Consider the following 17529-nt stretch of genomic DNA (forward strand, 5'->3'; position numbering starts at 1 on the left):
AATGACTTAATATCAACCAAATATCCGACATTTTACATTATTGAATTCCAAAATCTGTCTTTACATCTCTCTAATTCGGTATTATCATCAACAACACTGATTACAATAGCAAGTACACATTTAACATCCGGAAGCCGGGCTGAATAAGCACGCGCTGTTGCTGTACTCCCAGCATAGCTGGAGTCTTTAGGTTCAAAAGACAATGGTCAAACCAAAAATAAACATAATTTCACTCTTTATTTTACCACTAAAATATAGAATTGTTCCCCATTTTGCTTAATGAAACATTCATTATCTTTATATCACGTTAATCATACTCAATACTTTCTTATTATTATTTTTAATCTGAACCTCACTTTTCATACCATTTCTTAATCTGACTTAACAGGCGTTCATAAATAGTTCCATACATTTTATCAGAAATGTTATTTTCATAACATACATTTTCTACATCTTTTCTTCTCAAAATGGTTAGTCTGCCGATTCAACAAGTATTATCATTACTGTCTCTGTCCCACTTATCTCTACTGTTTTTACAGAAACCAAAATATCATATTACTCAAATCTCAATCCTTCACAAAGACTTATTGCTGCTTGCTACTTCAACTTTTGTTACAAACAAAATCTTCTGACATCTAATGTCATGCATCCATCTAATGGATGAAAAATAAAAACCCTTTTATCAGTTATATTCAATCTTACTATATGGAAATACATTCTACATCGACTCTGGTCTCTTTTATCTGCTTCAAGCCAACAACTCATTGTCTTTTCACACTTTTACACACGTTGAACGCAGACACAACAACCTCTGTTTCTCACTGCTCTGTTCAACTGATTCCCGCACCATCTTTAATCTTGTGGCGCTCAATATCATACATTTCTGCCCTTAATTTTATTTCATTTGACAAAACACCGGTGTACCAAATTTCGCAAGCTTGCTTTTGAGACTTCCCCATATTGGCCGCTTATCTGTTCTCTGTGGATTTCTCTTTTACGCGCGTTCTCTTTATTTGTCAGGCGTCCCCGACAAACCCGATCTTTCTTTTAACCCAAATCGGACGGGTTACACTATTAGTGTCCTCCTAATTACGGTTTACCAAAAAAATCTGTTACGACTTTCCTGGTTCCCCCTAATTAGCCTCGGCACCCAAAAATAACTTGCTCCGTGGTGGAACAATTAATTTCCAGGTACCTATCTGTATGAAATGTCTTGGTCTGTCACAGTTCTCAATTAATTCCAGATTATTTATCTGCTTGAAATATCTTGTTCTGTCACAGACCTCAATTAATTTCAGATTATTTCCTTGTATCTGTTTGAAATATCTTGATCTGTACGTAGATCTCAATTAATTTCAGATTACATACCACAGAAACAGTTCTCAGCCAATATGGTTCAATTTCACTCTTCCCCCAATTAAACTTAATTTAATTATACATTACCCAGAGATATGTTGTTCGGAGCCACCTGAGTTCTTTTGATTCCAGTGGTCGATCCTCCCGGGGCTCTGACATCGGCCGGCCTCTCTCTCTCAAGTTTACGAGGTAGAGCTGGAACTTACTCAGTCCAGGTGGCCAAACACCGTCCGATCTCAGGTCCAGGAGGCATCGTCCAAGGAATCCCACTATTCTGACACCAAATTGTTGTGGCAAAAATTCATCAAACAAACATCACTGCGTAAGGGAGACTCAGAGTCAAATTATAAAATTAAAGTATTTATTCTTGCAAGAATAGGAGCAGTCTAATACACAGTTGTTACCCTGTGCAGAAGAGTGACACACCCCCAGACAGACTGAACTAGCTTTTATCTAGCTCTTCCAAGGTATTCTTCCCCCCCAGTGCCTTCCTCCCAGTAGTTTTCCATCCAGTAGGTTTCCATAGACAAAGAAGCCATAACACTAGTTTCGATTCGTCACTAGAGCCAACTCCTAAGCCCTCCTTCACCAAATGGCCTTCTGACATCTAGGTCAGAGGTCCTTGTTCGTCTGTTCTCTGGAGTGTCTCTCTCTTCTGCCTCCCCAGGTACATAAAAAGAATCTTCTCTCACTACAAGTGAGAGACACACATGTGACATTCTTTGAATCATCTATATTTTACTAAAGATCAATGAATATCATAAAACTTCCACTACACCATTCATCGTCGAAGTCGACGCATCAAGCACTGGCCTGGGGGCTATCTTATCTCAACGACTAGGCACGCCCCCCAAGTTATACCCATGTGCGTTTTATTCCAGAAAACTGAATGCTGCAGAACGGAACTACGACGTTGGCGACAGGGAGCTCCTAGCCATGAAAGCTGCGTTTGAGGAGTGGCGACATTGGCTGGAGGGAGCAACACACCAGTTCACAGTATTGACCGATCACAAGAACTTAGAGTACTTACGAACGGCCAAGAGACTCAATCCCAGGCAAGCACGCTGGTCCCTATTCTTTACACGCTTCGACTTCATGGTTACCTATCGCCCTGGATCTAAGAATACCAAAGCCGACGCCTTGTCAAGACAAAGTGACCCTGACCATACTCCCCAACTTCCTGAACCTATTCTAGCTCCCGGCCTCATAATCGTCCCTATCCAATGGGACATAATGACGGAGATTGAACAAGCCAATTCCCAGTCAGAAGTTCCCTCGGTCTGTCCACCCGACAAGGTCTATGTCTCCGAAACCTTTCGAAATCAAGTTCTAGAACTAGTCCACTCCTTGCCCAGTTCTGGTCACCCCGGCATTACCGCCACCATCCAGCTCCTGCAGAATCGGTTTTGGTGGTCCTCCCTGTCCCGGGATGCCACCACCTTCGTCCGCAAATGTACCACCTGTAACACTCAGAAATCATCCCGCCAACTTCCAGCCGGTCTGCTCCAACCTCTTCCTGTTCCTCAACGGCCCTGGTCACACATCGCAATAGACTTTATTACTGATCTACCTATCTCCAATGGATTCACCACCATTCTCACTGTCATCGACAGATTCTCCAGAGCCTGCCTGAGATTCCTCTACCCAAACTCCCTACCGCCTTTCAGACCGCCGAACAGTTATGCAACCTGGTCTTCCGATTTTATGGGCTCCCGGAGGACATTGTCTCCGATCGGGGACCCCAATTCACCTCACGGGTCTGGTCAGCTTTCTTCAAGACACTCAATGTAAATGTCAGCCTCACATCTGGATACCACCCTCAGTCCAATGGCCAAGTCGAGAGGCTGAACCAGGAAATAATTTGGTTCCTTCGATCATACTGTCAGCAGCACCAGAGTGAGTGGAGCCGCTACCTGATGTGGGCCGAGTATGCCCAGAATTCTATTCAAAAATGCTCTACTGGAATGACTCCTTTCCAGTGCATCCTGGGCTTCCAACCGCCCCTCTTCCCTTGGTCCGGAGAACCCACGAACGTCCCAGCTGTAAATGACTGGTTACATCGCAGCGAGGAAACCTGGAACCAAGCCCACACGCACCTTCTGTCACAGGAAGGAACTCCGTGATTCCCTCCTCTGGCGGCCAGAGGGCGCTCTCGCCCGAGTACTAACTATTTCCCTGTGTTCACTACAAGTCCCAGCAGCCCCGTGGCTGATGCTGATCATCATGTTCAGCTGGACCTCGTCAGATCATCATGTTCAGCTGGACCTCGTCAACAGGGTTTTTTAAGCACAGCTCTTGCTATGCTCAGTGCGAAGTATTGCTTTCCCTGTGAACAATTCTGAGCGTTATATCCCGTGTTTGATTACCTGTGACAACTTGATCTGGACCTTATCTTTCGCTGTCTGCCGTCTGCCTGCCACACTCTCTGCCTGGACCCTGGACTTTGATTGTGTGTATTCTCTTCTCTGCCTTCATCGCTGTTGTTTGATCTTTGCCTGTCTGACCCTGATTCTAATAAAGCCTGCAAATGGATCCCACATCTAGTGACTCATCATTACAATATATATATATATATATATATATATATATATATATATATATATATATATATATATATATATATATATTAATGGGAATATAATTCAGAGATATTTTACTCATAATAATTTCTACAGTATGCCAATAATTGTGGCCAATGTGTTTTGGAGAACAACATAATGTGACCCCCCCCCCCCCCCCCCCCCTCAATGAAAGGTTAGATTTTTGTGAACTTTTTTGAATGAAAGATCAAAAGGAAAAACAATGCAGATTTATCTTCACATTCATCTTTGATCATATTTACCAAGGGTGCCAATCATTCTGACCATGACTAAGTAAGTCATCAATAAAATCTCATACAGATTTAACAAGCATTAAAACTTAAAGGTCACTTATTTGTCTGCATTAGATCAATGCTTAATGTTAATTTAGAAAGACCTCCATGAAGAAGTATGTTAAGGATTTAAATCAATATATTTATAAAGTAGCTTGCTGAAGGGAAGTGTACTGAAAAATGATCTTGGGCCCTCAGAGATCACATGAATAGTTTTTGTTCAGCCTTGCAGTCTTTTGTCTTACTGTGACTGTCTTGCGCAGTAATAAACAGCTGTGTCTTCAGTCTTCAGGCTTTTCACCTCTAAATACAGCATGTTTTTGCTGGTGTCTTTGGTGATGGAGAACTGGCCCTGTAGAGACTGAGCAAAAGCAGTGCTAGTGCCAGTGTCTATATATCCAATCCACTCAAGTCCTCTCCCTTGTTTCTGACGGATCCAGCTCATGTAGTAGCTGCCCATAGAGAATCCAGAGACACTGCAGGACAGAGTGACTGATTCTCCTGGTCTTTTCACCACAGAATCTGAGGAGCTCAAAGACTGACCACTAACACCTGAACAACAGAGAAAATTAATGTTAGATTGATTAGAACAATAAAATAATAATCTACTGCAAATGGGAGGTGCTCACATGCAATAATCATCAGTAGGAGTCCATATAGTAGCATCTCCATTGCAACAGAAAAAGGCAGTAAAACAGTTATGGTTACACTGAAGCTGTTTAGTCACTGAACACATGCACTGACTGAAAGTTCAGCTTATAACACAATCTTTCAAGGAGTCGAGACGTTGACCCTACCCACAAAATCATTTGCATCTTTGGCAGTGGTGGACGAAGTACACATACCATGTACTTGAGTTAAAGTAAAGATACTTGTAGATTTAAAAATCGTGCTTCCCCTTGTTAATTGATTTCATGGAAACAGACACCAGTGATTTTGCCAAGATATCTAATTTATTTTACCATTTTATATAAGACATAAGGGAGAGAACGGATCAGCAACAGATCTTCATTGCATCTCAGTCAGTTTCTCTCTCCCTGCCTAAACAAAGGACTTCAGTTCATATAGGCTGAAACATGTGGTTTCCATTAACATAGCATAGGATGTATATATTATGCTGGTAGAAAAAACACTGCATACATTCCACTCCAGACACACACTCTCCAAAATCTCCCAAAGTCTCTCTCAAACATATATGCATTCAAAACGGTATGTGAACAGTATGATTCATAAAACACAATGATTACAAATGATTATGAATGTATATAAAAAGTATAAAAGGTATAAAACAGATACGTAATACTTCTGATTATGAATATTAATAAAAAATAATAATAATAATACTAAAAACAACATTAAAAATATGAGATGTAAGTCTTCAATCCCTCCTCTGGAACTACGGCCGTCAGTTCCACACCTCATCCCCAGGTGGCCAACCTATTGAAGTGATAGTGAGGAGAAGACAAGCAGACCAAGACATAGACATAGAAGGACAAAAGAATGGAAACAGAAAAGAAAAGAAAACAAATAACAAACAACAAAGAACCCCAACCCATGTTATGTCCCCGCATACTATGTGTCATTTAACGTCTATGTGTAAGCATTTAAAATGAACCCCAATCATCTAAGGAAAGAAAAAACTAATAAATCTTCTGCCGGTGCCTTGACTCGTTAAATACTCCTCAAGTTCCCGGCTTCAAAATAATAAACTAAAATAAACGTTGATGTTAAAGGATCCTATCCTTTGGAGTTGAAAATCAGTAAGCGGGTGTTAAATGTTTGTGAGATTGTGTTTTGTAGCATGTGTAAAATCTCCTATTTCACACCGTATTTCCCATTCTCAGTTCTATCCATTTGGTTAGTAACAACCAATTTAACAGAATAACTTGCGACCATCTCTAATCAATGTCAATGGAATTGATTCCTGAAATGGAAGCAGAAAAATAATGAATCATCACTTCTTTGTTCCCAATCTTTAAAGTTAATGGATGAACATTGCTCAATCTCAGGCCATAAACCATCATCATTTTGTTCATTCACTAAGCAAGGTTTAACTTGTGACCAATGGTACCATCTATCTGTTCCTACACCCTTCCCTTTAAGGCAAACACTTGTATCAGTTGTTAAGAGTATCTCATATGGTCCCTCCCATCTAGGCTCTAACCCTTTCCTAGAAATTCGTTTGACCATAACAAAACTGCCTAACTCGGGAATGTGTGGAATGTCAGTAGTGGTGTGTTTTTCGTCCCATTGCTGTTGAGCTTCTCGCACTTTCTTATTATTGTCTTTGGTAGCTTTGTCTAGCATTGTGAGATAGCGTTGTAACTTCTCTTGGAACAAAGTAGAATCTCCTCCTGTTTCCGCAGGTGGCGGAGCATCAGGAGGTAGAACCATTGCTCTTCCAGTCATCAGTTCAAAAGGAGTTAGTCCTGTTACTCTGTTTGGAGTTGCTCTCAGGTTCCACAGAATAGCAGGTAACAACTTATGCCAACCTTGGCCAGTTTGCAGAATGTCTTTGGTAAGAGCGGTTTTCAACGATCTGTTCATTCTCTCTACCAGTCCGGAACTTTGTGGACGGTACGGAATGTGGAACTTCTGTTTAATCCCCATCAATTTCATTGCTTCCTTCATCAGTTTTCCAGTGAAGTGAGTTCCATTGTCAGAATCAAGTTCATATGGAAGACCCCAGCGAGGAAAAACTTCTTCCACCATTACTCGTGCTGCCGCTTCAGCAGTGCAAGTTTTTGTAGGGAATGCTTCCACCCACCTAGTAAATCTGTCCATGATTACTAGAATGTATTGGTACCCTCCACTGGGTGATAATGGTCCTGTGAAATCGATTTGGAGGTGTGTCCATGGACCTGTTGGTCTGGGTGCATGTGACATTCGCACCTTTACAGATTTTCCCACATTTGCTTTCAGGCAGATTAAGCATCTCCTGGAGTAATCATCAATGTCTCTCATCATTCGTGGCCACCACCACGTCTCGCTGATTTGAGCTTTCATTGCTTTTGCTCCAGCATGCACTTTTCCATGATACAGCTGCATTAGTTCTCTTCTTGTTCCAATAGGCATCACCACTTGTCCTGTTGGAATTCTCCAGATACCTTGATCATCTTCTTTCGCTCCTGCTTTTATCCATTGTTCTTTCTCTTCATCTGTCTCTGTTTGATATGACAGAAGATGGAGCTCAGGATTATCTTTGCTGTTTTCCTGTACCATGGTAACAGGAGTAAGAGGGAGTAGAGCTGCTTCTCTAGCTGCTGCATCTGCTGCCGTGTTCCCTTGACTTTCTTTGGACTTGTCAGATTGATGTGATTTTACTTTGATCACGGCTGCTTCTCTGGGTAAGTGACATGCTGCAATCAAGCGACGAATTGTGGAAGCATGTTGTATTTCGCTCCCACTGCTGGTGATAAGTCCACGTCTTTTCCACAGGGCAAGGTAATCATGGACCACGCCAAAAGCATAACGACTATCTGTGTAGATGTTGACTCGATCTCCTTCCGATAGTTCAAGAGCTTCCGTGAGCGCCATGAGCTCAGCTACTTGTGCTGAAAATTGCCCAGAAAGAGCTCCTTTCTTCACAACAGTTCCATCAACTTCCACTACAGCCCATCCAGTATGTCGTTTTCCATCAACATAGTAACTGGATCCATCGACCCATAACTCCTTGTCTGGATTTACAAGAGGTATTGGATTAACAGGACCAAGACTTTCTTCTTCTGCCTGTTTTTCGCACTCGTGTGGTGTACCCTCATGTGGTTCTAGCATCATTGTTGCAGGGTTAAGGGATGTGTCTCTGATGATTTCCACTCTCAAATCCTTGTTCAACAAAGTTGCTTCCCATTTTGCTCTCCTTGTGTCAGTTATGGTCTTGATGTTTGTGTTATTCAACAACGTCACTATACTGTGTGGAGTGTGCAATATGATAGTTTGTGCTCCTATCAGATTTTCCACAGCATCCACTGCCCATGTGGCACCATCAAGAGCTTGTACACATCGTGGTTGACCAATCATTGTGACAGGAATCTTTGTGGAAAAGTATCCAACTGGTCTGTATCGATCACCTGGTTTTTGACACAGTACTGCTGAGTACGTCTCATCTCCCACCCTGGTCCACAAATGAAATGGTAATCGTCCATCGGGAAGTCCCAAGGCTGGGGCTGAAGTCAGTTTTTCTTTCATAGAAGTAAATGCTTCCTCAGCTTCCGGTGTCCAGTTTATCTGTTCCACTCCAGGCTTTCCTCCCTTGTACAAATCGATGAGAGGGCTAGTGATGCTAGCAAAATCAGGTACGTACTGACGACAATAGTTGAAAAGTCCCATCACCTTCCGCATTCCTGTAACTGTTAGAGGTTTTGGAAGCTGCCGTAATGCCTCTACACGCTCTGTTGTTATTCTCCTTCCCTCGACAGATATTTCTTGGCCCAAGTAGATAACCTTGGTTTTGGCCAACTGTGCTTTGTCGGGGTTGACTTTGAATCCTCCTTTCCTAAGGGCTTGTAGGACGATATTCAGAGCAAATATATGGCTGTTTTCATCTGGGCTTGCAATCAGCAAGTCATCCACATATTGAATGCAAACACTTCCTGAACCCTCAATTTCAGGTTTTTTCTCGGTTAAGAACTGATCCAAAGTTCTATGAAATACCACAGGAGAAAGATTAAGACCTTGTGGGAGTCTGTTCCAAACATACTGTTTTGCGCCCACTGTGAAGGCCAGTTTCTCTTGAGATCTTTCATCAATAGGTATAGACCAGAAAGCCGACAGTACATCAAGTACCATGAAAATTCTTGCATTTCCTGGAATATCATTCAGAATGGTGGCAGGATTGGCCACAATAGGATGCGGTTTTGGTGTTACACTGTTAAGTCTTGTATAATCAATGGTTAATCTCCATGAGTTATCTGATTTCTTGACAGGCCAGACAGGACTATTAGTGGTAGATGAAGTTTGTCTGATGATCCCTTCAGCTTCCAAGTCTGCCACTATCTCTTCCACGGCTTGTCTTGCTTCAGGTCGGATAGGGTATTGTTTATGAGGGGCATGTATTGGTCCCTCAATAACAACGGGGTTAATGTTGGCTTTGCCACAATCCAATTTGTGTTTAGCCCAAACGTCTGGATATAAACTACACACAAGACCCCACACACCGTCTTTCCCCCAATCTCTGATGATTGGTTTTGCTGCACCAACAGAACTTAAATTACATGTGCGATCTTCGTGTGGTATTATCCCAGCTGTTGTAGCGATTTGACGACTGTCAGTGAAGATGATCATGTTCAACAATGGAAGAATGTCCATGCCAATGAGGCTTCCTTGTGAATTCGGTCCCACCCAAAAAGATGTCCATATGACTTCGTCTTCATGTATTTGCAGTGGAACTTGTATACTTTTGCGAAATGTTGTGATACCTCCTCCAACTCCTTCAACTTCCATAGTTTCATCTGTTGTAGGTAGGTTCAGATTGGTTATTGAAATCGCTGCTCCTGTGTCGACCAGAATGTCGCATGGGTGGCCCCCTATTAATGCATTGATGAAAAGGCGATTGTCTCTTTTCTTACTAATACAGGGGGCCGCTGATTCCTATTGCGGACGCATAATTCCCTCAATGAGCTGACGGACTTGTGCTTCAGTCCACGTCTTCCCTTGAGAGGTTTCATCATGATTTTTCACACTGACTTGTTTAAATGATGGACCTTGTCCTTCTGCTCCACCTCCTTTAGCCCAACAATCTTTTCTTGAGTGGCCACGCTTTCCACAGTTGCTGCAAACAACAATCCTATTCTTTGTGTCCATGTTGTATTGAGCTGTTGCCACTCCTCTTCGGGTTGTCTTGTTTCCTTCTTCCTTGTTTGATCTCATAGCCATCTCTAGACGGCCAGCCCATTGCATAATTTGGTCAAATGTTTCGCCTGGATTGACTCCAAGTGATAAGGCTTGTTGGTATTTAGAGCTAAGGCCATCCACAAGTGTGTCAGTGAACTGTACATCATCTCTGTCAGGTTGTTTCTTAGCACAGAGGGCCCATCTCTCATAAGCATTCCACTTACGCAGAGCATATTCATCTGGAGATTCATCATCCTTTTGCTTAATTAATGTCACTGATGTGAATGGAATTTTACCGCTCCCCAAGATTTCTTGGATTTCTTTTCGGAACTCATCTAATGCTTGCCAAAGACCCAGGGGTCGTCCCTGGCCATCAACCCACAAGTCTACCCATTGGGCTGTTGTTATCGACGCTGGCAAGCGTTCCCATCGGTCTCTTGGGATTTTAGCTTTCACAATTGTGTGAATGTCTCGTAGTGTCATTTGATGAGCTTCAACCAGAGAGTCTAATTCTCGCCCAAACTCTGTGTTTGGATCTTGTCTCTTTAGAGGAGGCAAGGCTGTGAGAATGGCTTGACGTTCTCCTGGTGTGAATGGTCTCTCTTCGGTCATCATTTCAGATTCTTCCCTTTTAATCGCAGGTGAAGAAAATTCAGGACCGATCTTATCAACTGTGATCATGTCGTCATCTCTTGTCTCATCACTCCAGTCTGATTCATAATTACGAGCTGGTGTAGATCTCAACATGTATCTGTTTGGCTGGACTGATTTGGATCTCGTTATTATTGGAGCTGCTTGTGCAGATGCAATATACATTTTGTCAACTGGACCTCCATTTGATCTTGAAGCTTGAAACTGTGTCAGAGGTTTAGATGAACTTGTATATTGTTCAGGCAAAGTTGGATAGATTGGTTTGTAAGGAGGAGGCGTTACAGTTGTCGCCGATTCCACTGGTACTTGTGAATATTTCCTTTCAGCTTCAGTTATTATATTTGTCCAATCTGGATCAAATGAATCATCACTGGTTGTATTTTCTTTCTCTGAACATTTGATAGACATGATTTTGTTCAACTTGTTGTATGCTTCAATTTGAGGCTTCATCGCTTCAACAAGTGGAACTGGACCACCATTTAAATCGCAACAAATTCCACCTTGTTTCACAATCCAATGAGCTGCTAAAATTGGAAATGCTTTTGATTTGATCTTGTCTTTTTGCGACTTGAACCAGATTAACTGCTCATCGATAGATGCATTAATGTCCAATCCTTTTTTCAAAAGCTTAGCTTGCTTCTTTTTCTTCCGGTCTAGATACCAAGCAGATATTGTTCTGCTGTTACAGACACTTTCTGCCATTTTGCAAAGTTTTTGTCACTCTGTGTCTGTGCGCTCAGAACAGCTGGACAATGTATATGTGTGCGTGTATGTGTGTGTAAACTTCACGAGAGGGCTACCCTGCTTCTCCCTCTCTTCCTATGTGTGTGTGTATGTGTGTGTGTGAGAAGGTATAGCCAATTCCGAAGGGAGGGGCTGATTCACTCTCTCTCTTCTCCAACTTTATGTGTGTGTGTGTGTGTATAGAGCGAATTGCAAAGGGAGGGGCTGCTTTACTCTCTTTCCCTTCTCCACTCACAGAACAAAAGAAAAGTTAACTCCAATGTTTCAGTATTTTCTGTTTGTTTTGTTTTTCAGTTCACTCAGAACAGTTTCTTTTTTTCTTTTTTTTTAAATATTTTTAGATTTTATCAGATTGATTTCTTTGTTTTATTTTAAAGCTTACTCAGATCAGTATCTTCAAATCTTTGAACAGCTTTACGGTCAAAGTCAGAAATGCCCGCGATCCTAGCTAGTTACTTTTATACTTGTATTACTTCAGCGTGTTACAATGTTTTAGATATTTTTCCTGCCATTTTACAGTATCGCCACACTTAACCGCTTCTGTCAATCAAATATCGCTTGTGTCACACTTCCCTCGTCTCCTTCTGAGAACGAATCTTCAAGTGTGTTGGATATGTTTTAGGGATTTAGTCTGCCATCGTTATAAACAGTCCCGCCACAGTCCAACCACGTGAACAGTCCTAACCAAGCAAATTTTCTAGCTTAACCGTCTTACAGCTAATTCCCCCCAAATGACTAAATGGCCTTTTTTCTAAAAAAGATCCATCTCCATCCCAGCATATCAAATATTGTTAGAGGATTACTTTTCAGAGAAACTTAAACAAGCCAAATTAAATTAAATTATTAAATTTGTATTTATTTTATTATTTTTCTTATGTCTTATATTCATTGGCAAAACAACTGGTACCTGAAATCACACAGTTCTTTTCAGCAGTTTCAGTCACTGTCTCTAATCATCAGGCAGACTTAAAACTTTTTTTAGAAAGGAAAAAAGTCTTACCTGTAATGATTGAGACGAATGGCTGGATATGCGATCCTGTTCGTGACGCCAAATTGTAGATTTAAAAATCGTGCTTCCCCTTGTTAATTGATTTCATGGAAACAGACACCAGTGATTTTGCCAAGATATCTAATTTATTTTACCATTTTATATAAGACATAAGGGAGAGAACGGATCAGCAACAGATCGTCATTGCATCTCAGTCAGTTTCTCTCTCCCTGCCTAAACAAAGGACTTCAGTTCATATAGGCTGAAACATGTGGTTTCCATTAACATAGCATAGGATGTATATATTATGCTGGTAGAAAAAACACTGCATACATTCCACTCCAGACACACACTCTCCAAAATCTCCCAAAGTCTCTCTCACACATATATGCATTCAAAACGGTATGTGAACAGTATGATTCATAAAACACAATGATTACAAATGATTATGAATGTATATAAAAAGTATAAAAGGTATAAAACAGATACGTAATACTTCTGATTATGAATATTAATAAAAAATAATAATAATAATACTAAAAACAACATTAAAAATATGAGATGTAAGTCTTCAATACTCAAGGTAAAATATTACTCAAGTAAAAGTAGAAGTGCTGCCTTTAAACATTCACTTGAGTAAAAGTACAAAAGTATTTGCCTTCAAATGTACTTAAGTACCCAAGTACTATGATTTTTTTATGGCTATAATGTCCTATTATAAGTTTTGTCACAAGACTCTTGCTTAACTCAGTCTACGTGAATGTAATGTCACCCTTGGCACACCAATCAATTAATAAAATGACATTAATTAGTCATATATATATATATATATATATATATATATATATATATATATATATATATATATATATATATATAATGACTAATTAATGTCATTTTATTAATGACATTAAAGGAAATTATATAAAGGAAATATATATATACCGTATAATATATATATATATATATATATATATATATATAATATATATATATAATATATATATATATATATGGTATATATATATATATATATATATATATATATTTCCTTTATATATTAGTGTGCCAATATATAGCCTATATTTGAATTGAACTTGGAACTATTGAGAGCTACACGAATCATGTCACTGCGCGGCGGCGAGATCACTGTGTCGCAACCGTATGGTCGCAATCTGGTTCGCGCTTAGTAGATAGATACCGCCAAGGCAAGTTCAAATCAAAGCGCGCGCTGTATTGTGATTGTTGGCTCGTTTGACCAGTTAAGTTTTTATCCACTATATAAAAAGGAACGACTGATTTTGAAAATGTAGTAGAGTAAAAATATTTGACTTTGAAATGTAAAAGTCTTCCCAAATTTAAATACTTCAGTAAAGTACAGATACGCAAAAAAAGTACTTAAAGGCCATGTTGCAGGTTAACCACCACTGTCGATTAATGGGTACATAAATCATTTAAGATATGTATATCATTTTTAAAATGTCTCAAAAATGGTCTTAAATACCAGTTTTTTTACGTGTTTGGTATTAACGTTTTTTTTTCACGTTCTAGCTATATGGGCGTTTCTAAGCGTTTCTCTTCCTCCGGTGAAAATGTTGTTGCAAACGTAGCCGCCGCGCGTCTGTCGCAGTGTTTGGCAGGTGCTCGCGCGGGCGGTGCCGTCCCGTGGAAACTGCGTTGGAAAGCTTGTGCTGTAGGGCAGTGACGTTTTGGTCGCTGGTCGAGGAGCTCACCCCGCGACCAGATGTGACTGAATGCTAAATGCTGAATGCATGCTGCCTGAATCCGTCTGGGCTGAAGATAGCATAGCCTAAACACATGTCAGGCAGGATCATGGTCCCCTTCAAGCCTGCACGCACGAGTATGTTAATTGTTTGTTTACTTTTTTCACGAAGTCTTATGAACCAACTTAAACAGTTATAGGTGACTATAGATGTGTTGTATAGACAATGATCATGTTCTATAATCTGCGCTATCTGAATACTCTCGTCTACTACTCGTCTCTCTAGTCGCTCTCAACGCTCTCCAGGCGGGCTTTGGTAAACTCTCTCCCCAAGGTGACGTCATGGAATGCATTGTGGCGGAAAGGAGAATCGTTGGCGCTGTAAGATACCTACTTTTTCGTATTTTATTCCGTTTTGTGATACCCAACAACATAAAATACAATGGATAACAGTTTAAATGTTCATTACTGAAGAATAACAAATTTATTAAATGTTTAATTTAGGAAACTGCAAAAGTGAAGAGACTAAAGGTTTAGATCAGCTGCGAAACTTCCAACAAGAGAGTCCGGTCAGTCCTGTTTTCTGTATTTGTTAGATTACTGAAACTGGCTCTTGGAGCTCCTGTTTCAGCAAGAGAATCCTGCCAGCCCTGTTCTCGTGTCTCAGCGTTTGAATAGTTATGCTAACTGGGTCTAGGGCAGGTTCCAAAACCTGTAATACTTAATTTCTCATCATAATGTAAATCCTTGCCCCTAAAAGTATATAAATTGAATGTACACTGTTACAGTTCAGACTGTTTGAAAGAATTGCAGCCACGCGCAATAAAGAAGAACTTCTGCTTGAACGTGATCCAAACGTCTCCTGGTATTTGTTTAGAAGAAGGAAAAGTTTCCTACAGTTTTGGTGCCTTGTGACCCGGATAGAGCTACTCACAAAGATCTGACTGAGTTCCAGCTTCCTCCAACCTGAATCCAGCAAGCTCAAACAAAGATCTGCTTTCCAGACTGCATCTTTTGGAATCCAGAGCAAAACTTCCAGCTGAACAAAGCAAGGTCTGGTGAGTGCGACTATCCAAAAGAACCTACAATACCAGTACAAAAGTGTGATCCTCTGCGCCATCAGAGAAGCGTTAAACAAACAGCTGCAAGTTTTGTTAACGAAGTTATCCTCTAAAGTTGTCTTTTAGAGATGAAAGTTATCCTCTGTTTTCAGGCAGGGAAGAATAGCATTATGTGCTAGTTATTGTGTTACCCTCTTTGTTTGCTAGAGACGATTCATTTTATAATATTTTGGTATCCTCTTTTCAGGCAGGGAAGATTAGCATAAATTGCTAGTTTATTTTGTTTATCCTTTGTTTCACAGAGAAGGTTAGCATTATGTGCTGATAGTTTTGGTTTATCCTCTGCTAGGCAGGGAAGATTTTTAACAGATACATGTAAAGATTTGTGTGTATCCTCTTGCTAAAGAAGGCCTGTCTTTTTTTAAGCTAGAGAAGATTAGCGTCATGTGCTAATAAGATTGTACCCTCTGTTTGTAAGAGAAGATTAGTGTGTGTTTGTGTGGTAACATAGAAATTCACAATGTTTAGGAAAAGTACTAGACTGACTACACCTTTATGGACAGATAGTGAATTCAAGTCTTTGTTATCAGAGCACATGGACTCCATCGTGACTGAGCCAGTCAGATTGAATTTAACAAAGAAATTTGGCATTGATGCAGACAAAGTATGGTCAATTGAAGAATGCAAGAAAGTGTTAGGTGCTTGTATCAGGAAGAATAACATCAAGGGAATAACTTGCTGCCACAGAGAGTTTAGCTTATCCATTGCCCAAGAACAAGCTCAGTGTATTGCTAAATTAACTGAACAGAACAAACAATTGCACACTCGAATGTCCTGTCTCACAGACAAGGTGGGCCATAACAAGGCCTCAACCAAATGTGACTCAGAAGACCAACAGTCAGATGAAAGTGATCCTGATTCACAGTCTTTTGATAGAATAGAGGACAATGTCAATGCAGATGTAAATGCAGATGTAAATGCAGTTGAAGTGTGCGTAGCTAGACAAAAGCCTCAGGGAAAAGGTGTTGACACAGTTTTATTTGCAACCCCCATATTGCCACCAAAAGCAGTCAAAACATCTTTAGGTCCTAAAGATATTGAGAGAATTGCTGAAAGTTTGCCATCAGTGCAAAGAAATTTTTCTGAGTTTAGGAGAGAGTTGTCCAAAAAGATGAGGCTCTATGATATGACTCTAGCTGAAGTCACCCAGCTAATATCACAGATCTTGACTGAGTCAGAATTCAATAATTTTGAAAATGCTGTAAACAATTCTGAACTGCAACAGGCCAGTAAAGATGAATTGAGAGAGGAAGTTCTGAGAGTGTTAACGGACATTGTTGGACCGAAAGTGGATTGGTCAAAGCTCACTAATTGTGTACAGAAGAAGGGTGAATCTGTTTGTGAGTACACAGAAAGATTCTGTCAGACAGCTTCAGTGTACAGTGGAATTGCAGACAAGCCAGAGAAGGTGTTAGGTGATAATGGCCCTTTGGTTCGCACATGGTTTCATTGTCTTTTGCCAGAACACAGAAAGGCGTTGCCTTACTTAAACATCACATGGTGTACGAGAACCCTGGAAGACAACTTAGACAGTTTAGTCACATGGGAACGAGATTCTGATGTCCAAGAAAGAATACAAGTTGTAGCAGCATCTTTTAAGGTCAACTCAGAGAAGCCAAAGAAACGCAAAAGTCCTAGAGAAGCCACTTGTTCTTACTGTGGCAAGCATGGACATTTTGGGAAAGAATGTAGAAAAAATAAAAAGAATTTTAGAGACGTTAACAATATTGCTCAGCTTTTACTCAGTCTGTTTGCTACTCTGAAGCAGCCGCTCCCCTCGTCATTAAACTCGTGGGGCAACTTGTAGAGGTGTTAGCCATTTGGGCTGTGAGTGCTTAATTTCCCCAGTAACTTACAACAAAGATGAAAGACTTGTTTTTGTTTAATAGCACAAAAGGAAAGTGACTGTCTCAGTTTTCCTTTGGGGGACACTGATTAAGTAAACTCACAGCCTAAAATGTTATGTTACAGCACAGGCTTCATCAGTAATGGTGTTAGGTCAGACTGTAAATTTAAAAAGCCCTCATGCAGTGACTAATGAATCAAGCAAAAGAAATTGGTTAACTATCCTCACAACTCTGAAAATTGTATTACAGCGTGCACCAGTTACGAACCCATCCTCATGTATGATGTCTGCAATGACTGAAGTTGTGTTAGAGGATGAAGGAGAAATGACTCACCATTGTGTTACGTTTACATACACACCTACGAGGGAAGTAAAAGAAACTCCCATAGAAAATTT

The 17529-nt window shown here is 40.4% G+C and overlaps 1 protein-coding gene across 17 annotated transcripts in view; it reads right to left on the minus strand.

The window, feature by feature from the left end:
* Nucleotides 1-17529, minus strand: part of ighd (immunoglobulin heavy constant delta) — a 353545-nt gene that overhangs the window by 223954 nt on the left and 112062 nt on the right. The window contains exons 1-2 of one of the 17 annotated variants that reach the window (XM_079618570.1): nt 4858-4957; nt 4474-4780 (exon numbers count right to left, since the gene is read on the minus strand). The exons of 15 other annotated variants lie outside the window; for them this stretch is intronic. In XM_079618570.1, the coding sequence (XP_079474696.1) occupies nt 4474-4780; nt 4858-4900 (350 nt within the window). In that variant the 5' untranslated portion in view covers nt 4901-4957. Of the gene's footprint in view, nt 1-4473; nt 4781-4857; nt 4974-17529 lie in introns of those variants that run through there. One more of the 17 variants, XM_079618571.1, reaches the window with a different exon arrangement.

The sequence above is a fragment of the Phoxinus phoxinus genome (assembly GCF_949152265.1).
Source record: "Phoxinus phoxinus genome assembly, chromosome: 1".
Classification (NCBI taxonomy): Eukaryota; Metazoa; Chordata; class Actinopteri; order Cypriniformes; family Leuciscidae; genus Phoxinus; species Phoxinus phoxinus.